The sequence below is a fragment of the Phyllostomus hastatus genome, unplaced genomic scaffold, assembly GCF_019186645.2.
Source record: "Phyllostomus hastatus isolate PE091 unplaced genomic scaffold, TTU_PhHast_1.1 phas_scaffold_129, whole genome shotgun sequence".
Lineage (NCBI taxonomy): Eukaryota > Metazoa > Chordata > Mammalia > Chiroptera > Phyllostomidae > Phyllostomus > Phyllostomus hastatus.
Genome location: NW_025334009.1, coordinates 28,639,590 through 28,662,736, shown reverse-complemented (window position 1 = coordinate 28,662,736; position 23,147 = coordinate 28,639,590). Strand labels below are relative to the sequence as shown.

Genomic DNA, 23,147 nt, shown 5'->3' with positions numbered 1-23,147 from the left:
TGATGCCAGAGAATTCAGGTCCTCCCCATATGTCTCTTATGCCTTTCAATCTGCTGCCTCAGTGCAGGAGCTCAGAGGGAGTAAGTCTAAGTAAGTCTGTGCACAGGCCCTTTAGGGGAAAATTCCTGGGAATACAGCAGTTTCTGTCTTCCACAAGTCTCAATCCCTGCTGGTTTTCACAGCCAGAAGTTGCAAAGACTTATCTTCCTGTCACTGGAACCCTGGGCTGGGGGGGTGGTGCCTGGTATGTGAGTGGGACCCCTCAATCCTGAGATTTTTACCTGCCATATGTGGGTTCTGTGTCTCTGCCCCTCCTATCAGTCTCAGTGTGGTTTCTTCCTTAATTCTCTAGTTGTAGGACTTCTGACTGATGGTTATTCTATAGTATATTTGTAATTTTGATGTGGTTGTGTGAGGAGATGAGCCATGTTTACCTACACCACCACCTTCACCAGAAGTCCTCTGGCTTTTATTGAGAATTATCCAAATGTTTTTAACCAATGTTACCTCAATAAATTTAATTACTTAAAAAAAAAGATTGACATGAATTCATACTCTGGTAAAAAACTTCTCCCAGGTTGGAAGTCCTCTTGAGACCGTGCTTATTAAGCATTAATATTTGCATGAATCTTCAGAAAGTTTGTTAAACTACAGATTCTGATTCAGGAGAGATGAGACTAGAGAATCTGCATTTCTCACAAGCTTCCAGGTGATATCAATGCTACTGGTCCATGGACCACACTTGAAGCAGCAAAGCCAAGAACACTAGAGGGATCACCTGATACATAAAGAGCAGAGATTTACTTATTCACATTGAACAAACCCTCCATGACATAGTATATTGTGTTGGCTTATATAAAGTAAAGGATTGGTCCCTTGGTAACAGTGTGTCACTATCCTTAGAGCTGAAAGCTAACCAGCTGCCATTCCATAGGTTCACCTCTTTGACCTCCAATGCAAGCCTGAAATCAACTTCAGCTCAAGGTGGTAAAGAAAGTTCTTTACAACAGAAAACCATGCCCTGAGGGTAGTTTTCAGGAGGCTCATAAAGCCACAAAGGCTCATCTGTCCACCATCCTCCCTCCCTCCATCCATCCATCCACCCACCCATCCACCCATCCACCTATCCATCCACCCACCCACCCATCCATCCACCCACCCATCCACCCACCCATCCATCCATCCACCCATCTATCCATCCATCCATCCACCTATCCATCCACCCATCCACCCACTCATCCATCCATCCACCCACCTATCCATCCATCCATCCACCTATTCATCCACCCACCCACCCACCCATCCACCCATCCACCTATCCATCCACCCACCCACCCACCCATCCATCCACCCACCCACCCACCCACCCATCCATTCATCCACCCACCTATCCATCCATCCATCCACCTATCCATCCACCCATCCACCCACCCATCCATCTATCCATCCATCCATCCACCCACCCACCTATCCATCAATGAACAGAAACTTCTCTTCAAATGTACATGGGAATTACTCAGCCAGAGAGGAAATCAATGCTGATTTCTTGTGATTCTGCTGACATTCCAATGACTTTGAGTGGCACCACCTAATGCCTGCTGAGAGCCAGGCTGCCTGCGGCCAGCAGGGAGTTTCGTCTGTGGAGTGGTTTCCCAGTGGGAGTAAGAAGTGGCCTTGACAGGAAGCCAAGTGCTGATGGATGGTAAATGGTTGGCTTTTATATTCAACAACTTTATGAAAATTTTCAAGAGAATTGGCACTCCTTCTTGCATATTAAAAAAAGGCTATATAAATGTTTTCATACACAGCTTCTTCACCCACATACTTCCAGGTATAACACATCACTTAACAGACTAATACATGCCAATACCGTCAGATATGTGGCTTGGAGGCTTTTCAAGAGGAAGCAACCACATGTATACTGAGAGTCTTTATAAGCTGTTAACATTTATTGAGCACTTACTCTGTGTCATGAACTATCCTAAGTGCATTTCATACATTCATGATTTCAACTAATGCTCAAAACAACCCCATGAGGTAGGACTCATTATTAGCCCCACTTTACAGACAAGAAATCTCAGGCACAAGGAGGCTGGGTAACTTGTCCAAGGACACATGCTCATAAATATAAGCAGGGATATAAATTCCAGCAGTCACTGTCTCACACCCCACACCTTCCTCCTGACCACTGTGCTTGGGTCTGCCCCAGGGTGTCCCAACTGAGAGTGCTTAAAAGAATCATGGCAGTACGATCACATGCATTGCTCCCCAACTTCCTTACAGGGTTTCACTTTCTCACAGGAGGAGACGAGGAAGCCATAGGGGCACCAGTTGCTGAGCTGGAAGGTGTGTTCTTGCCTAGATCTTGCCTTTCTCCTGCAAAGATGGCTGTGGAGGGAGCAGTTTTGGATACCTTAAAATGCCATGGACACCCTAGGGGAGATGTCGAAGAGCAGGTTGAAATTCACGTATTACTGAGAGATTAGTGGATGAAAAGATATGATGAATGGGACTTCCTTAGAAATGACATGGAATAATAGATGGGAGTAGAGATAAAACAAGGTTTACCATGGTTGGTAATTGTTGAGCTGGTTGATGAGTCCACTGGGATTAATTATACTCTTCCGACTACTTTTGTATATGTCTGCAACTTCTCCAAATTAAGTTTTTTTTAATGATTTTATTTATTTATTTTTAGAGAGGGAAGGGAGGGAGAAAGAGAGAGAGAGACATCAATATGTGGTTGCTGGGGGTCATGGTCTGCAACCCAGGCATGTGCCCTGACTGGGAATCAAACCTGCGACACTTTGGTTCGTAGCCCATGCTCAATCCACTGAGCTATGCCAGCCAGGGCCAAATTAAGTTTTTGAAAATTCGGAAGGACACAGAATCACTTATATAGGATACTATTAATAAATGTATAATTTGTATCTAATCATGAGTGAGTACCAGATAAACCCAAATTAAGAGACATTCTACAGAACTGTCCTGTACTCTTCAAACATATCAGTATCAGAAAAGACAATGAATAACTTAGGAACTTTTCCAGAATAAATGACAGCAAAGAGACATAACTAAATGCAGTGTTCCTGGTTTGTATTCTGTATCAGAAAAAAACCCAATTCTTATAAAGGGCCTTATTGGGGCAACTGGTGAGAGTTGAATATAGATTTGTATATTGAATAGTATATATCCATGTGAAATTTCTTAAATTTAATTACTTACTGTGGTTATATAAAGGAATGTCCTTGTTCTTGGGAGCTGCACACTTAAATAATTAGGACTTGAAGAACTATGAATTAAATTTATTCTCAAATAACAGTAATAATAACTATAATTCATAAATATATGTAGTATAGATAGATATAGAGAGATTATACAAATGTGGCAAAAATGTTAACTGGTGAATTTAGGTGAAGCATATATAGGTGTTCATTGTATTATTCTTACAACTTTTCTATAGGCTTGATATTTTTCAAAATAATTTTTTTTAATTAACTTGATTAACTTGATGTGATCATCATTCCTGAAACACCTCCCTCGAGTTCCCTTCCCCACAGACCTTTGAACAAAAAGCTATCTTCCTTACTCCTTAGCGACAAGCACCAAATTCATGTGATTTCTCATGACAAATGCCTCTTGTATGTTTCTTTTTCACATGCATGTGTCACTTACTCATCACAGCAGGCCAGCTGGGCATACCACTGGTGGACTACCCTCAGCTACCGGCCCCTTTGGGGATGGCTTTGGCTGCAGACACTTTGCTCAGTCACAGTCCTGTCCCAGGGTGGTCTACATCTAGCACTTGATTGACCTGAGGTTGTATAGGCCTGACCCTCTCTCTCCAAATCAGCAGAGTTCTGCAGGCCACCCTAGCTTCTGAGAACTCCGAAGAGCCCACTGAAGGCTCCATAAGACAAAAGCACAGCCTGAGGTGTCCCTGTGCCCAGTCCACTCCCTTCCCCTTCCTTCCCCCGGGTGTTGGACTCAAGAACACTCCCTCACAGGCCTCCTGCACGGTCCTTCCCATCTCTGAGTCCACTTCTGGGGACCCAGCTATGGCAACAGTGTCATGACCATTTTGCAGGTGAAGGAAACTGAACCCCAGAACAATCACTTGCCTAAGGTTGGAAAGCCATTTATTGGTGGGGCTAAGACTCAGACTCCAAATCTGCTGGCCTCCAGCTTCCCCTCCATTCTCTTTACCTTTCCAAGTCCTACCTCTCTGTGAAGGCCAAGGACAAGTTCCCACCTCTCTCAAAGGCCTTCTCTATGTCCCCTCTGGCCTTCAAGTTCATACCATCTGCTCCGTTTGGCACATGGCCATGATCCCATTTGGGGACTTTTCTTAACCATCACCTCATATTACATAGCCACTCTGCTGTCATTTAGCTTTTCACTTTGAAGCTTGGTACTTTTCTTTGCTGTCTCCCTGTGGACAAATGTCATTCATTGTTCTTTTATCTCATCAGTTATTGTCCCCGAGCTGAGCACACAGTATATCACTGTGCAGTGAGTGAATAGCAACATTCCTTCCCTCTGGCTATGTTTTAAGTCTTAGAAATTGAGGAAACACAACATCTTCAAAAGACACACAGCCTGCAGCCACAATTTCCTTTGTGTCTCTTCTGGAGTGGCACAGAGCTCTGTGACACAGAATATGGCAGGAAATGGCAGGTTATTCTACCAAAGGAGCAACACTGCTCACGGTGGAGCATCCCAAAGTGTATTGATCCACATAAAAACACGAGCCAGGTAATACTTGGTCAAATTCAGTCAAAAAATAAGGAAGAAAATAACACACCAGGAATAAAAATCCCTAAATGTATGCTGGCCATTGGTTTTGGCAAAACTACTTTTATTTTAATTATTTAAAGCTTTTCACAATATGCTAGGAAATGGCATATTGTGTACTTTCTAAAAAAAATGAAGTCTTAGATAAAAAAATCTGAAAACATATTATTAAATTTTAAGGGTAAAATAAGTGAGTTGCTTTTCTTTGAAGATTATTGACTGGGAAATTAGCAAAGCCTTCTCCATAATCTCTTAGCAAGGAGAAGTGGAAGCAGGTAGAAGTGGGAAAGTTTGGTCCAAACTCCCTCATTTCCAGTTCCTGGGAATCTCTGGTTGCCATGGTAGCTATGTTAGAACGTGACCACTCAGGTATAGGCAGGACTAGAAAACAATAAGCATCTCACTACATTACTAGTGCTCCAATTAGACTAGGAGACTGGGCGTCTCTGCCAAGAAATCTGTAACAGGTGCTGTCTCAGTCTGTTGGGGCTGATATAAAAAATACCATAGACTGGATAGCTTATAAACAACAGAAATTTATAACTCACACTTCTGGAGACTGGGAAGTCCAAGGTGAAGGTGCCAGCACGGTTGCCTTCTCGTGGAGGCCCTCCTCCTGGCTCACAGCTGCTGCCTTCCCCTTTGTCCTCCCAGGGCAGAAGAGGCTGGGGAACTCCGTGGGTCTATTTTATCACACTCTAATACTGTGCATGAGGGTTCCACCTTGTGCTTTAAGCACCTCCCAGAGGCCTCACATACCATACCATCACCTTCGGGGGTTAGGATTTCAACATATGAATTTTGGGGGGGATACAGTCAAACCATAGCAGGTGCCTTCGATGCAGGTTCAGGCCTTTTAACTGAGCTTGTGTAAGCCTATTCCCTGTTGCGTCCAGGAAAACACAGCTGCTAGAAAAGCATCACACAGTTGGGATCACACTCTTTGTCAGTATGTTCTAGTACTGCTAGGGGTCAGGCAACATGCTACTTACTCTCTCATGCATTGCATCTTGGTCCTGGCCATTGCACTGTTGAAAACTGTTGGTTCTGGGGACATGTCTGGAACTGCACCAGTGACTGTCCTTGAGTCTGAAAATCAATGCGCAGCCTTACTGACTTCATCAGCACTCCAGTGTCTTCAAGGCAACACTCAAGGGCAATCAGAACAGACGCTAACCCACCTTTGCCACAAGGTAATGCCACATTAATTAAAGAGGAATTCAATTGTGCCACGAACAGTAAGGAGATTTATTACAAATGACAAGATTATTTACCCTTTTAATATGCATGAAGAATTCCAGGATCAAGCTGCTCTCAAAAGGATTATTTAAACAGAACGTGGTTGTTTAGAAGACTGGCTTTTCATGCGAGAAAGCCCAGGGAGGAATGCACGTGTGGACGAGCGGCCATTGTTGGGGAGCCTCGGGCCGGTTTCTGTCAGCAGGTGCAGATATTTGCTTCTGATGACTGGGGAATTTTTGCTATAAACTTAGTTTTCTGTTTACCTTATCCCACACCTGAGAATTAGTTTTTTTGCAGTGGAAAGCAAGATGCCGACCAGGAGGTCATCTGCCTCCTTGGGCTTCAGCAGAATGGGGCAGAAGGCCAAAGTTGAGGTCAGAAGGTGAAGAGTTGTCACTGAAAGCTGGGGTCTTATGAAATGTGCTGAGTGAGCCACAGCTTTTACAGAGATGCCCTGGAGACTCTTATAAAATATAATGGAACTGAAGGAGGAAAGAGTCCACCAAAGGAAACAACACTACTTTCCACTGAGAAGCTCAAGCTGGTCCCTGAGGCAGGGCTCAGAGTAATCCAGAATGGGATTCATACAGTGACCCTCCCTGGAGCTGGGCAGTGTCCTCCTGTGTGCTCCTCGGATCTCCCACAAGGTGCCTTCCACCCCTATTAGGAAAAAACTTTGAACACCCTAATATTCATTTATAAATTATGTCCTTGTAGTTGCTGTCAGAGAAGGGGCCCAAATTGTGAAATTCCCACTCTGTTCCCAACAGATCTCATATAATAAATGCCTGTCTGATTTAGCAACCACACAAGAAGGTGTGAGAGCCAAACCCCATTTTACATATTAGTAAAGCTATCTATCTATTTATCTATCTATCTATCTATCTATCTATCCGACGCTATGCAACAAAATACAGTAAAGTGCAATGCAATGCAAAACAATATAATTATTGGGTGTAACTTCCTTCAGGGTGTCCTCCTGGATTCCCCAAGGCCTGAGTACTTGCTCCCCCCTTGGATTTGCATAGCACCAGTAAAAGTGCTGTTCACCCTACAATGATGCAGTCATTATTGACTTTTCTCTCTCTCTCACCAGACTGTGAGCTCCATGAGCACAGGGACCTGTCCCACCCAATTCCCTGCTGCATTAGGTGCCCAGTGCACTCCCATGTTCTCTCTAACCACAGGACAGCTCTACGTGCTGCTCATTTTTTAAAATTTATGTTTTAATTTATAAACGTATAAACAAATTATAAATATAAATATAATTTATTATGCTTATACATTTAAATATAAATTTGTAAATTTAGAGTTATATTTCTTAGATTTTTAAAAATTTAGTAAGCTAAATGCAAATTCCAATATTCTTCAGGTACAACTTGTTTTGTGTGCCCTCTGGGGGGCATGCATCCCACTTGGAATTTCCTGCTTCCGTAGACCTCACTGAGATGAATATCCCCCTCTCAGCTCTTTTGTCAGAACCCCTGATCATTCCTCAGCCTAGGTCCTTGGATGCAGCGTGACTGGATCAACAGGTGTAAACTTTGCGGAGCGCACATGACCATTAGTTCAACCCGGCACGTCATCAATTACGCCTGCACGTTAAGACAGCAGTGCCATGACTGAGGTCTTTCACTCCTAGAGATCGTCCCTCCCACATGCTGAGAGGAGGGCAGCTTCATCACCTCCCCATCTGCAACACTCTGTGCAGGACAGCCGCTTCTGTCCAGGGAAGGCTTTGTGAGTGGGGGTGAAGGGAAGGCTTGGGGTCCATTTCGTGTTCATTTCAGTTGCTTTTTATAATCATCTTTCTTGGAACTTAAAAAGTTACCAAACGATAATCAGCCATGCCATGCCATGCTGAGTAACGGTGCAAGCTCCAAAGCCAGTTCAGCCAAGAACAAAAGGAAGGTGCTGCTTCTCCCTCTCTCCCAGAAGGCCCTGGCAAGTCCTGAAGGCTTATGCAAATACAGGTCAAAGCAATTTTCTTCTTCTTTTTAAGGGTTTCATTTATTTTTTAGAGAGAGGGGAAGGGAGAGAGAAAGAGAGGGAGAGGAATGTTGATGCTCAAGAGAGACATCGATCAGTTGCCTCTCACATGCCCCCCAGTCAGGGATTGAGCCCACAACCCAGATACGTGCCCTGACAGGGAATCCAACTGACGGCCTTTTGGCTTGCAGGGCGATGTCCAACCAACTGAGCCACACGGTTACAGGTGAGGTCAAAGCAATTTTCATCTGGCCACTGTTCCCCTCTTCGAGGCTCTCAGCATTGCTGGGAAAGATGCTAAACCTTGAGCCTGAGAGTGAGAACAGGGCAAAGAGAATTTCGAGTAACAGGATTGGCAGAGCTTGGTGGGCAGAGCAATTGCTTTTCCAGTTTTCCACAGTCAGCCTCTTCCCTCTCCATTCGCCCCTTCCAGCAGGAGTAGCCATTGCTTTACGTTAAAAAGACAACACAAGCAGCAACCAGGATAAAACCATTGGGTTAGAGCCACAGACTTCACTAGTAGGTCACTGAAGCCTGGAGTGTGCTCTAGACCACTGCTTCTCAGACCTTAATAAGATACAGGTCACCCAGGTCACCCAGGGAGCTCTCCTATGCTGCCATCCCAAACCTAGCAGCCCAGGGAGCCTTCTCAAATGCAGATTCTGATTCAGTAGCTGTGCGTAGGACCTGTGATCCTGGAGTTTTAATAAGTTCACAGGTGATACCAATGCTGAGTAGCAAGGCTCTAGACAGGCCAGCTACATAGGCTGTGGGGCCCAGAGCTACATGAGAACACAGGGCCCCTTGTTCAAAAAGTAAGAGAAAAGCTCATTTTTTTTTCTTTCTTCTACATCTCTCTCTGGGCCTGTCATGGTGTTTTTTATTGGGCATTTAATGTCATTCTACCTCAGGAACTGGGATACATGCTCTTGAGGAGGAGTGAAAACCCTCACGGGCCCCAAGGGCCCCACCCAGCCCTGACCCTCCCCTAGCTGTGCCCAGGCCCCCACGGGGAATGGAGGTGGCAGTGGGGATGGTGGAGGAGGACCCTGCTCAGGGAGGAAGCCGGACACAGCACATGAGTGAGGCGTCAAGCCCCTGGCATGTGTTCCATCAGACTTCACTCATAAAACACAAATTCAAAGACAAAATTACCAGAAATTTCATGAGACCCCAAGTGCAAGGACCCATGGGACGACACTGGTTATATGAACCAGAACCATAAAGATCTGGTCCCAGATCTTGGCTTGGTTAGAGGTTTTAAAAAGTCTTTAAATCCCCAATCCCTGTGTTAATTTCTAAAAATTAATTTTCTCTTTATTAATTTCAACAGAACTTGCATGCACCTGGAAACAGCACGGGTGTGAGAGACGCACACCACATTGCATGCATTTTGGTTTCACACATTTCTTATGAGAACTGGATGCCTTCTCCTCTCCCAAGGATCTTGTGGCTATAGGTTGGGGACTCACCTCCTCCAAAGAGTAAGTCTGTTCCTTTCTGATCTAACTTTATTTTTTTTTAAGATTTTATTTATTTATTTTTAGAGACAAGGGAAGGGAAGGAGAAAGAGAGGGAGAGAAACATCAATGTGTGGATGCCTCTCACACGCTACATACTGGGGACCTGGCCCACAACCCAGGCATGTGCCCTGACTGGGAATCGAACTGGCGACCCTTTGGTTCGCAGGGTGGCACTCGATCCACTGAGGCACACCAGCCAGGGCCTTTCTGACCTAACTTTGATGGGCCTTCACTTCTGTTTCGCCCCGTGATTTTCCTGAAGAACACTAGATCCTGACACGAAGCGTTGCTGAGACAGCACTTTTGTCCTTGTGGTTTCTAAGAGTGAAGAATGTCCAGCAACCGGTCATCAAACACAGCTTCTACCTATGATAATTTTTAAAGAGTGGATATGAGCACATGCGAGTGAGTGGTCAATCTTACAGAAAACTCTGACCACTCTGCTCTGTGGGTGGTAAATCCTGAAGATACTTGACTCCCCGGCACCTCCATGAAACGTGTTGTGAGGCTGGGACTCAGCAGGTCCTCACTGACTGCAGCCTCAAGGCAGAGGAGAGCAGGGGGATTGAGTGGCAGCCATGACCTGGCGCCTTCTATTGTTGGGAACCACCCTGACTGGTATCAGAAGCTGAAACCCCCACCTAGGCTAAGGCTAAGGGAACACCCTTGGAACCGTAAACCAGCAAGGGGACAAAAGCTTATCTCCCTGGCAGGAATGCTGCTTCTGCTGCTTTATTCATAACTGAACCCCAAAAAGCTTGGTCGGTTAGCCAAAGATGGGTAAGATTCCCCAAGGGGGGAATGACCTAAGACAGGCATGATCACTTTGGGAGGCCCCCAAAAAGAAGGACTTTGGGGGGCTGCAGCAAAAGGGGGTGACGGACCCTCACTGCTCGGCTTTGACAAAGCCTGAGTTCTCATCATCTGGGAGAAAATCTCCTTATCTCTCGGTTGCCTTGGTTCCCAAGCTCCACCTAAGCCTGAAACAATGACAGGGTGGTGCAGCTCTGCTGAAAAGGGCGGATTCCCTGGGTGATCAGGCCTAAGAAAGAACATGTAAATTACTGTGAAACCTTCTTTGTTTAGAATGCTCTCAGTTGAATGAGAGGGGTCCAAGGAGGAACTTAGTTTGTTCCTCAAAGTCTTACAGCTCTTTGACCCCGACTCAAAATAGACTGGCAGAGTTCCTTGTTTTCTATGGTTCCTTACTTCCCCCTAATGAGTACTGTACTTTACGTGAATTATTATGCAAAACAAGCCCAATAAAAGCAGGCTTGGACTGTAAGTCTGCGCGCTCCCCACTGGGGGTGGGGGCCATTTCGTCCCTACTTCCCCACAGAAACTAGTCTGTCTCTGTGCATGTTTTTCTCGCGTGTTTTTCGACGAGCCATCCACAGCATTCCGTGATCACTGCTGGCCAGTGACCCACACATCATTCTATAAACTCACTTTTTGGGTTGTGAGTTCCTGAGAAGGGGACTCTGACCCCATTGTAATATGGGGGGACTGACCATGGCCATGTTGCCTGAGCAGGGAATGACACTGTGCTTGCAGCCAAAACCATGGCTCAGCGTCAAAACTGAGCATCCAGAGGTTCACAAAGGGAGGTGGTGCCAGTGTTACAGGGTGCAGCCAAGAGGGGGGACCCCAAATGGGCATTTGAAATAGGGTCCAGAACTTAAGGTGTCCAAGAGATTTTAAGATGTCTCTACCCCGCCCCCCACCACGGTGTGGGTTGGGGGAAGGGACAAATGGAGCAGGGCCATTGAGAGCTGTTTTGCATAGCAACAGCCTTGCAGCTACCCTCTGGGGTGGTCATTTAACATAACATAACAAAGGCTATAGCCTTTGGCTGGTCACTTAGATATGTTAAATAGCTGTGGCCATGCCCTGAGCCAGGGGAATGGAAGTAACTTCCCCACCAAGACGTGACTGGGGGCAGATCCCCCAAGCTACAGCGCCTGCGTGGGAGCTCGGAGAAGATTGGCTCCAGGACATGGGGCCACACCTGCCCAGACTCATGATGGCAGCCCAGTAAAGCTGGAAGGATATGAATTCTGGCAAGTGAAGCCGAGTGTGGGAGGAGTCGGAAATGAGGCTGCAGAGGAAGATTGGCTGCGGGGATTTAAAACCCAGACTTGGCGGCCATTAGGAGAGAGAACCATGCTGCTTTAGCAGAATAGGGAGGACCTCCGCCATTGAGGGAGAACCGTGCTGCTTTAGGAGAGAGAACCACGTGGCCTTGACAGAGTGGAGACCCCCCACAGCTTTAGAAGGGGAACCACCACCTGGTTTTAGCAGAGATCCTGGCGACTCAGCTGAGGGTGCCGGGAACCCAGGGAGGTCTCCCAGTCGAGAGGGAGTACTGACTGGGAAGAACCAGAGGACTGCCTGAGCCATGGACTTCTATTTCCTTTCCTGAGATACGGTACTCTGGACTGGGCAAAGGGGGAAGGAAGGAAGGACTGTGTCTGTTTGTGGGTGTTTTAAGGGACTTTAGGATTTTTGATAAAGACATTAGGTCACTACTTTAAGTAAGTATAGCATTAAATAAACATTTCCTTTCCTTTTCACGAATCTCTGGCATTGAGAGACGTCTTTCCTAGGGTGGCGGACATAACGGACCCGAGGCCTTCTTTCAATAATAGTATATCGTGCGAGGCCCCCCTTGTCTGTTCTGTAACACCAGGAAATGCAACATGGAAGATTTTGAGCGTTTGCTTCCCTTACCCCTCCCCATCATGCCCTGCACAGTAGGGCCCTTTGCACTACAAAAATGAAACTGCAAACAGGTGCTGACATTTGGTGTTTTGGTTGAGTTTCCTTTTAGACCAACGCCAGTCATCCCTCATCCCCTGGTCATGGTCACAGTCTGCTCCCTGCTGCTCTGCTCTCTCCTTCCTCTCATCCTGCAACTGTTTGCCCCACCTTCCCGTCCTAGGCCAAGGAGGGATGGACAAGAAATGCTACAGGCAGTATAAAACATCAGGCACAACCATCCTGAATGCTCTTTTCCCACCTGTGAATTACAGGATGGTGGGGATTATAACACTTAATACCACCTCATGGGGCTATTTTGACAATGAGATGAAAACCAAATGACAGGAAAAGACATTAAGCCCCTGGAAGTGGTGCTTCTGAGGAACACAGAGCGCAGCTCACAACCCCAAGGTTGTTGGGATCCCCCCTCCTCCTGTGGGCTCCTACTGGCAAAGCTATTTTCCCGAAAGGCGTGACAATTTGATGCATCTGAGAATTCACCCCAGAGAAAGGTCCCCCCCACCATTTCTTTAAAAATTTCCCTTTATTCGTTTCAGTTGCTGGACAAATGACCTTGATCTTAAAACAGAAACCTGCATTTGCCCTCCCTGCTAAGTAAGCATCCTACCCTGTGGGTAATAAAGAGCTGATGCAGGGACTGCGGGGATGGATATTTTGGCAAACGAGATCCCACTTAAGCACCTGGGACACTGCTTACTCAGGGATCCTCGCAGACACTGCCCTTGGTGCACAGCACAGACAGAATGCGCCGCACCTGATCTGCTTTTAACCCTCTTCTTTCTCTCACCCGCCTGAGGGACACTCGGGAAACAACTGAGATTTGAAGACAGCCCTCTTTGCCCAAATTATTGCAAAGGCACATTCATGAGCCATATATTACTAGCCTTTAGAATAGCACACGACTTCCTCTTCCCGAAAACGACCAGAGGTGACCTCTGAAGACGGTTTGCTATTCACTTGACCCAGAAAATCCCACAAAATCATGCAAATCAAGAGGTTCAATCTTCGTGTTCACTTTAAGAACACTCGTAAAACTGCCAGGTCATTAAGCGTATGCATATTCGAAAAGCCACCAAGTATCCGAAAGATGTCACTTTAAAGAGCAGCGTGTCCCATTCCATCGATACAATGGTGGAGTTGGTAGGTGTGCCCAGGCCAAACAGTGGGGCTGGACACAGGGTCAGTGGCCCAAAAAGAGTGCTGAGTTTTTGCTGCACGTGCTTAAAAACACAGAGAGTACTGCTGAACTTAAGGGTTTAGGTGTGGATTCTCTGGTCATGGAGCACATCCCGGTGAACAAAGCCCCTGAGATGCGGCATAGGACTTATAGAGCCTGTGGGAGGACTAACCCGCACATGGGCTCTCCCTGCCACACTGTGATGATCCTGCTGAGAAGAGCTGATTGTTCCTAAAGCAGAAGAGGAAGGTTCACAGAAGAAAAAGATATCCTAGAAGAAACTGAAGAAACAAAAGCTTATGGCCCAGGAATAAATTCAGCATAAAATAAATACTAATAAAAGTGAAAAAAAAAAAAAAGAATAGCATATGATCAAAGATTGGCCTAAAGGTTGGCCAACTTTTTCTGTAAAGGGCCAAGTAATAAATACTTTAGGCTTTGCAGGCCAAACACTCTCTGTTGCAACCACTCAGCTCTGCTGCTGTAGCATGAAAACAGCCATAGGCAACAGATGAATGCATGAGTATTACTGTGTTCCAGCAACGTTTCATTTACATTAGTGAGCCAGTTTGGCCTATGGTCTGTGGTTTACCAAACCTGACCTACATGATGGAGCATCATCATGATGAGCTGGAGGTGACCATAAACCTTTAAGCCAAATTACCTCACCTTACGGATGGGGAAAGGGAGGCCAAGAGAGGCTGTAGGACTTGCTCCAGGCCATAGAGCTACAAGGAGGGGGCCAGAGTCAGGACTAGAACTGTGGTTCCCTGACTCCCAAATGAGTGCTCTTCCAAGAAGTACCGCTTCCAGGTAAAAACTTTCATGTGTTGGTTTTGAAAAATCATGAGATCATCAGAGAAAACCTCTCTTCCAAGGGTTGGAATTTGGGCAGAACATTACTTCTGTTAACTCATTTCTCCACCTCTTCAGGTGATGGCCCTGTGGCTTATTATAAAAGGGGCCAGGAACCAGCAGGGTATTATGAAAGCCGTCCCACTCGGCTGAGAGGCTCAGCTGACCTACTTTTTGTGGAGATTCTTCCTTGAGCTTTCCCTGTGATGACAGTGGACCTCAGATGTCAGTAAAATTGCCTAAGAATCTGCAAAGCAGGCTGGTCTCTGCCGTGCCCCTACACCCCAGGAATGGAGACACACAGCCCACATCCCCCTTACAGGAAGGACTTGTCGCCCAGCTGCTGGGAGCGCTGGAGACATGCAGCGGCAGCGGTGGCCCCATCAGAAACTGCCTTGGCTGCAGAAAGCTGCCTTGCCTGATTTCATGTCCTGCCTGTGTTGCCCACATTTGATGATGTGTCACGATAGAGATAGAAAGCCTGGCCATTTGGGTCTGCATTACAAATTCTGGTGAGTTCAGAGCTCCCCGTGTGTTGGAGAAAGTCTTGTCAGGCCTGCGCCACTGCTCAACTCGGCCCTTTGCCTCTCCCTGCTCCCCTCCTGTCCTGTCCACTGGGGTCAGTCCTGAGGGCACCCCGGAATAAATGTCCTGCCCACCCAACTCCATGTCAGAGGCTGCCTCCTGAAGAACCCAAGCCCTGACACATGGGCGCTGGAATTGGAGGGTGTGGAGACATGGAGGTGGTTGTCTTGGTGCCTTTAACTAAAGTTGAGTATTTGATAAAAGTGATAATGAAAATGACAACCATGTAATCATTTCTACCTGGCCCTGGTGAGCCCATCTCTTTCAGAGAGCTGTGTCTATAGGTGCAGGGCAGGAGCCACCACCTAAGGAGGTTGTTGTCAGCCCTGCAGGGGCAGCAGTGTCCAAGCCAGACTGCACGAGGGGCTGCTGCAGGAAGCGTACAGGAGGAAAGGGGGAAACGCGGGTCCAGGAGAGACACCTCCAGAAGCCTCCAGGGGAAAGGGAGCTGGGCACATCAGGAGGAGGGTGTGAGCTGCCTCAGAGGACTGGGGTTTGAGTCTTTGATGTTTGGTAAGTTACAAAACTTCTATGACTCACTTTCTGAACCTGTACCAAAAAACAAATCGAACTTTCTTTGGGACTCTAGGAAAGCTTAAATGCAATGATCTCTGTAAAGGTGCTCTGTGGTTGATAAAAGACCAAGGTGAATTTATGACAGTGCCTCCCTCAGCCTCATGCCACACACCCCAGTGCACTGCCCCCAGCAAAATTAAACTCACTGGGAGAGGAAAGTAGGTTAGCTCAGAAAAGCAAATTTGCTACTCATGAGGAGATAATAAATATCAGGAGATATGAAATCAATAAAGTTTCTATTTTTACTACATGTTATTTCATACAACAGATATTCAACTAAATTATATGGAAAATTAAAAACAGGAGTTCAGGGGTTTGGAAATGCTCATTTCCTTCTGAATATACCAGAAGCTTCTAAGAATAGTACCTATCAGTAAAAATAAAATGAAATAAAATAAAATAAAATAAAATAATAAAAAGGAGGGTCTTATTTTTTAATAAGCGATTAAGTGTGCGTACAGGTTAAGAAGAGGCGTGTGACGAGCAGACCCCACATTTTTCAGCTGTGGTTACCCCATGGAGACAGTGGCAGGGAGCACTCTCCTCCACACCAAAGGGCAGTGGATCTTGAAGATCCTAGTGAACACCTTTTCCAAGGAAAAGAAGATCGTACTTGTTTAGAAGAAAATAATAAAAATTAGCCACTGAGCCAGTCTGTGCCATGTTCACAGTGTGATGATCGGGCAAATGACACACGCGGAACTGTTCTCCCTCGCCCGGCACAGCCGGCCTGGTCCTGCCTGCCCCGCCCCCGAGTGTGCTCCTCATGGTCATTGCTGTGTCCCCTGCAGCTGCAGGGCCGTCCTCCCGTCTCCTCATGGCCAGGTGTATCCTTATGTCAGGGATGATCTCAGGTGCCACCTTCTCCTTCAAGCTTCTTTCATGACTTCTCTCTCCCTAACTAAAAGCAATGCCCCCATTTTTGGAATCCTTACTCTCTTGCTGTATCATTATTTAGGTTCTTGTCTTAGTTCTCCTCGGAAATCTAAGCTTTTAGCGGCAGGATCCAGGCCCAACACATCATTGGGAGCTAATACCACTCCTCTACAACGTATGTTAACTTTGATGAAGTTGTAATGTATGAGTAATGAATGAGAGCGTGGTTGCTGAGACTCTTAACTAGGGAAACGTGATTACTGGAACTTTTTCCCTAGGCATTAGTAATATACAGAATGTCCTTTGCTAAGAGTTTAGTACTAAGAATGATTAATAAAATTGTTTTAGGGATTTATTTGTATTACAAAATCTTTTCCCAACTTCCTTCCATCACCACACATCCGCCAAGGGAATGGGTCTGCCGTGGTAACAGACAGACAGCAGGTTCTCTTGGAAGTTGCCACTAATTCTGAAACTGCTGCATCCTTTCAAGTTTCAAAGAACTTATGGAAACTATTAAATTTCTCTAGTGCATAAACAGAAGGGATAGTGGCAAACAAACATTGTGCATTCACATCAAAATGACCCAAGTCATTTGTGATCCAAAATATCCCTCCTCATCTCCAAAAGTAGTGGTTTCAATGTGCCAGTGCCCACAGATAAAGCACTGTGTTGAAATCACTGTCATGATTACAAGAAATGCTTCTCTGTCAAGGTGAAAAGCACCATAGTGCAAGGTTAAGTGGCTGTCAGTCATCCCTACACTTAGTGGCTTAGAGTTTGTAGAGCTTAAGTAAATGAAGTTTCTAAGAGATTCAGAAGCCTGTCACCTTCTCTGGTGTCTATTAGTCACATTGTTTAGTAGAGATTAAATAGTTATTTCCAAAGATTAATGGAAGGATTGAGGACAAACAATTTTCAAAAAGCCAAACTAATTAAACATATCAACACTCCAAAGGAATCTTAATGGGCAGAGAGATTTTGAAGACTCTGCTTTTATTCTAACTATTTCTGTGACAATATTCAGCTTAGATCTACAGACAGCTTTTTTATAAATATAGTTTACCAAGGACTTGTGTCATTCCGCTGATGAGTTCTCTCTAGAGTACAGGTAACGTCTCAAACATCAAAACAGAACGTTAAACTTTACATGCTTCCATGGCTCCCCGAGAGTGGTCTGGGACCAGAGCGTCAGCCTCACTTGAAAATTGTTGGGAATATGACTTCTCCAGCATGCACTAGATGTGCATTTTCAAAGCCCTGTAAGTAGTTCTGACACACGCTCAAGTGTGAGAAGCACGGATCCAAAGGCTTTAAAGTGACCTTGGTGCATAGAGGAGACTGATAAACTGAACTTGGAATTCAAAAGGGCACCTTCTAATTCAGGATCTGTTGAAGCTACACAGTGCTTACTTGTTCATCACTCTCTACTCCCTAGTGACGTGAGAAGGGAAAATACACTGTCCCTGTATTAAACAGAAGTAAACCTAAATCTGGTGTTGGGGATGGGGTCAAACCACTGCATAAACATTTTCAGGGCTATAAAATGCACAGGCTGATGCTGAATGTGAGCAAAGTCTAGCTCAATTCACAGAGCTCTCATTTTTATGTGACGAGGCTTATACTCTGACACATTTAAGTGTAAACTGTCCCTCATATTCTGTTAACATTCTGACATATATGAACAAGCACAGTGATTAACTAGCTCTATTATTATAACTGGCCAGTTTCCCAAAAATGGCATTATAGCAAAACAGATACTAGCTACCTGGGCAACCGCATCCCCTGTGAGACTATGTGAGGAGGTTTCATCATGGCTTCTGTGTAATAACAGAGAGAAGTGCCTGGGGTCTGCAATGAGGGTCCAGCTGTAAGTACCATCCCAGACAGACAGGCATTTCAAAAGCACGCTTAGTTACCTCCTTAGCGCAGCAGGCAGCGCGTCCCCTCCAAAGCATGCTCCCCCATCGCGCCTCCCGTTTCTTCCTCCCCACACCCATCTTAGGTACTAAGCTTTCACCTTTCTCTCTTGCCTAAATCACCACTCATTCATCTGCTTTCCATCTTCTCAAATTTACTAACAGCCGTGGCCCGCTCCTATGTCCTTTCCTGTCCCTTTGTTCCTGTGGGTTTATATCACTTATTTCTTTTCTGTCATTTTGTGGGGCTCCAGGCAGAGATAAATGTGTATTTTTATTCCATGTTTCTAATGCTCATTTTTGTAAAATCATACAGTCCAGAAGGGAATTTAGATATCATATCTCCAATTCACTGTTCATTTCTTTTGCAATAGAATCCATCTTTTTCAAGACACAATCTTATATGCCAAAATCTAATCTACAAAACAAATAAGAGTGAAATTAGTGTCTTGGTTGAAGCTGGTAAAGGAGCAGGTGTGGTCTCTCTTAAAGTTTTAAAAGATCTGCTAAATGCCTCTTCTGTCCCAGGCGCTGTTAGACTCAGAGACGCAGAGATGAGCAGTGCAGACCTGGCTTCTATCCTGGGGCAGCTCAGTGTCCGCCCCCCACCCCCACCCTCCCTTCCTGCCCCTAGAGGTCCCAAGGAACCCAGTCTGAAAATTGCTGAGGTAATCTAATTGAGGTCGGAGGGAAAGGGACTCAGCCAAAGGGAAGCCTTCCTAGTCTTCAGGTCCATTCTTGGGAGTTAAATGTGCCTACTAAGTGTTATTGCACATAGTAGTAACAGACCCCAGGAGGACAGTCAGGAGAAAAAGTTAGGGAGCTGTGTTATACTGATGCTCTGCACACAGAGCTGCGGAATAAGCTAGAAAAAGGCTACGATTTGAGCACTAAGCTCCTAATAAAAGAGTGGTAAATGCTGGCACACCTGCAAATTCAATCTTTATGCCTGCCATTCCCTTCAAAGAGATGGCTTTTGGTCACATAATTAAAAAATTTTAAAATGACAATTTATCATCTAGTACCCAACATTATCACAGTTGTCTTTTGGGATTTAAAAAAGAAGAAGAAACTAAGAAATAAGGTTTTATCCTTGGAGCACACAGCAATCTCATATACGGAGACTGACAAGGCTAAAGAAATTTCAACGTCGTTTTTCAGACCAAATCTCTTCCAATAACTAACTGACCTTCAGGGTGATGTTCCTTTCAGCTGGCCTGAATGCAACCTGTTTCTACAGGGGGAGTGAGGAAGACAGACTTCTCTTCACAGAAACCTGTAAAACCAGATAGGAAGCACTGCTAGGCCACCATTTTATCACAATAAATCACCGAATTTCAATTATTTCATTCTCGGAGACTGAGGGTCACTAACATCAATAATAAACAATTCTGCTTTGAGACTCCCGGGTCTACGGGCAAGACACTCAGACTCTGTCAGCCTCAGTTTCCCCACCTATAACAGAAGGAGGTTGGACTGAAATATCCCAAAGATTCTTTCTAAGCTTTCTATTTCCTGGATGGTGCACTGGAATCAGTAAGTACCTTTATATTTGGAATAAAGAAACTTACCTAGAGAGGTGCAACCCAGAACATTCTCCAAACACCTGACCAGCGCTTCAACATCGCTGCCCTGTTAAAACAAGACAGAGTTACTGCCCTGGATGGTAGAAGGATCTCTAATGACATGAAAAATGTTTTTGCCACATTTAGGCCCAACAAAATACACAAAAAATCTGGTTGCAACATTATTTTACAGTACGATCCCATTTTAAAAAAAGAAAAACATGTTTCTCTCTGACAGGGAAAACAGACACTAAAATGGTAATGGTGGTTGTGACTACAGGGTGGGGTCGCAGGTGATCCTTATTTTATCCTTCGTGTGCTTCTGCCTTCTCCAAATTTCAATAATGAACAAACGTTACTCACTTAATTTATAAAATGATAAACGCTATAAGAATTTAACAATAGTTTCATACAATCTACAATGTACTGAATACAGCAGAAATCAAGTGACTGTTTTTTTCTTGGAGAGTGTCTCTACCAGATCTTCTTTAAAACTGTATGGCCTTCAGGAAGTCATAAATCAAAGAACTATTTACCCTATAAATCTAGTGCTCTTATTTACCTTACCCCTCAGTAAGAGTCAGACACCCGCATGAAGGTTTGGGAAGGCCCCAGAACTGTATTTGATACAAACAGAACATTGTCTTGAATACAAAGTGAATATCTGTTCTCTACCCAGGAGACTGGAAATATCTGAAACAGCATCATAATGATCTGGGGAAGTAGAACTTCTTAATTACTTTCAGGTTTGTGTTTAATCTGAGAGAAATTAATAATTTATGGCTCACCTGCTCCATTTCAAAACAAGCAACACATTTTATATTGCAGTAATTTTGGATTTTAGAAAAAAATGTACTGGAGTATAATAAGCTATTTGAAGCATTACACAATTGTGTTGAGTTTCACTTTATAACATCTGGTTGGGGTTGGACAGCCACTTTTTATGCATGTGGTACAATCCAGCATCATCTCATGTTTCTAATGTACAGACAAGAAAATGACGAGGCAGGGATGCCTGGTCAATGCTGGTCAGTGAGGTCAAAAGCACTAACTGAAGACCATGGTGCCCAGCCCAGGAATAGGGGAGCAGGGTCCAGGCACAGAAATAGATGAAGAAAAAAAAAGGTAGAGTCCCCTTCCCCACCTGTTGAGCTGGCCCTGTAACTTGCTTTGGGCCACACAGAATGCCACAGAAGTGGTGCTGTGTGAACTCTGTGACTAGACCTTAAAGGGACCACATAGCTTCCATTTTTACTCTCTGGAAGTCAACAACTATGTAGAGTGGTCCAGGCAATCCTGCCAGAGAGATCACATGGTGAGAGGCCCTGGAGCATGAGAGGCCCCCCGCCCACAGCCGGCACCAACTGTCAGGCATGTAGATGAGGCTATCTTGGACCCTAAGCCACGCTCTCAGCTAAACAAAGCCACACGAGTGACTTCAAACAGTACCACATGGAAGTGAACTGTCTTGTGAGTCCAGACAACTCACAGGATCCTGAGAAACAATAAGTCATTGTTTTAAACCACTAAGTTTTGAGCTGTTTCATTACACAGTAAAAGATAACTGAGACCCTAAGCAAATGAAGGTCACTGACCAACTTTTTCCATTTTTTTTTTTGTCCCAGCACCTAGCACGGCCCGTGGCCCATGACAAATGCTAAATCTGCGCAGGACCCTTCCAGCTTCTGTGATTTGCAAGGAAGTCAAACAAGACTTCAACTTTGGCATCCAACAATGGCATCAACTTTTGGGCTACAGCCTACCTATGCAGTGGGTTCTCCCCTACTGAAGGTACATCATTACTTGGAAAATGGAGGAAAAACATCCTGCTTCTCAATTCTGCAGCCTTGGTCAAGCCTGTTAACCTCTCCAAGCTTGTTTCCTTAAATGTAAAGTGAGGAAAATAACAGTCTCTTTCTCACACAGGGCTCTTATGAGAAGCAACTGAAATAAAAATCCTTTAGCACAGTGTGAGGGTTGTTGGTGAAACCCAATGGATGGAATAAGAGCGCTGGATATGACAAGATGGGATGGGAAAGGGGCAGAGACACGATGGATTAAAAAGTTTCAATCACTGTGCTGCCGCTGAGCATGGAGATTCTCAATGAGCACTGGAGCTGAGTCAATGAGACAGGGTCATCAGGAGTCAGAGGCAGGGCTGTAGGGGCACCTGGGTGACTGGAAAACATCAGTGACATCTTCCTACACAGAGGCTGGGAAACATTGTACAGGGGTGGGTGAGGACAGAAATAATCTCTCAATAACATAGAATGAATGACTGACTGAATGAAAGAACATTAACTTTTATTAAGCTCTTAATATGTACCATGCTGTGCCAACTTACCTATATTAATTTATTTAAACTCTACCAGGTGTGCTATTTTTCTCCCCATTTAATAGTTGAGAAAACTGAGGCACAAACAGGTTCCATAAGGTCATGCAACTAGTAAGAGGGGGAACAGGCAGTGTGTCTCCAGAGCCTGAACTCTTCTTGGCCCCTACACTGCACCTACATATTGTAGAAGGCCAGGCCCCTGACCCAGAGGAGCTCATGATGCTGTTGGAAGGAGACCGGAGAACAATTCCTTGCTATACACGAAATAAAATGCAGCCCTGAGACAAAACACAGCTAAAGAGGGGTTGGGTGGGGAGGGGTGGGTTCTTCACCAACAGCTTCCAAGTGCAGGTTCTGAAGGAGAGTTTAAGCAGAACATTGATTCTCGGTCTAAATATGGCCTCAACATGAGGGTGTGCATTCTCACGGGGAAGCAAGCGAGTATAGTGATGGGCCATGAGCACACTTAGGGCCGCTGCTTACTTCCCTCCCTGACTGTGGGAGGGAGGCTATGACCCCAGCCTCCCTGAAGACTGTGACCCCAGAGGTCATGGACAATGCCTGACTGAGCCGAACTTACATGTTCAACAAGGGACACGTCATTTTCCCCACAGGCTGCAGATCAGAGCATACAGACCAAAGCCTAGTGAGGCGCTCCTATCGTCCCCTCCTTCAGCCCTGAGATATGAAAACTAAAACACCACCAGACATTGCCCAGTGTTCCATAAAAGGCAAAATCTCCGGCGGTTGAGATCCACTGATCTATATACGTCTCTATTTCTTTACTTTTTAAAAAATTTTATTTATTTATTTTTAGAGAGGGAAAGGAGGGGGAGAGAGAGAGAGAGAAACATCAGTGTGCGGTTGCTGGGGGTCATGGCCTGCAACCCAGGCATGTACCCTGACTGGGAATCGAACCTGTGACACTTT

At 45.3% G+C, this 23,147-nt stretch overlaps 1 protein-coding gene across 1 annotated transcript in view; it reads right to left on the bottom strand.

The window, feature by feature from the left end:
- Positions 1-23,147, bottom strand: part of NEK11 (NIMA related kinase 11) — a 212,562-nt gene that overhangs the window by 31,655 nt on the left and 157,760 nt on the right. Inside the window, exons 14-15 of the mRNA XM_045856864.1 lie at positions 19,889-19,949; positions 5,787-5,883 (exon numbers count right to left, since the gene is read on the bottom strand). Of these exons, the coding sequence (XP_045712820.1) occupies positions 5,787-5,883; positions 19,889-19,949 (158 nt within the window). The remainder of the gene's footprint in view (positions 1-5,786; positions 5,884-19,888; positions 19,950-23,147) is intronic.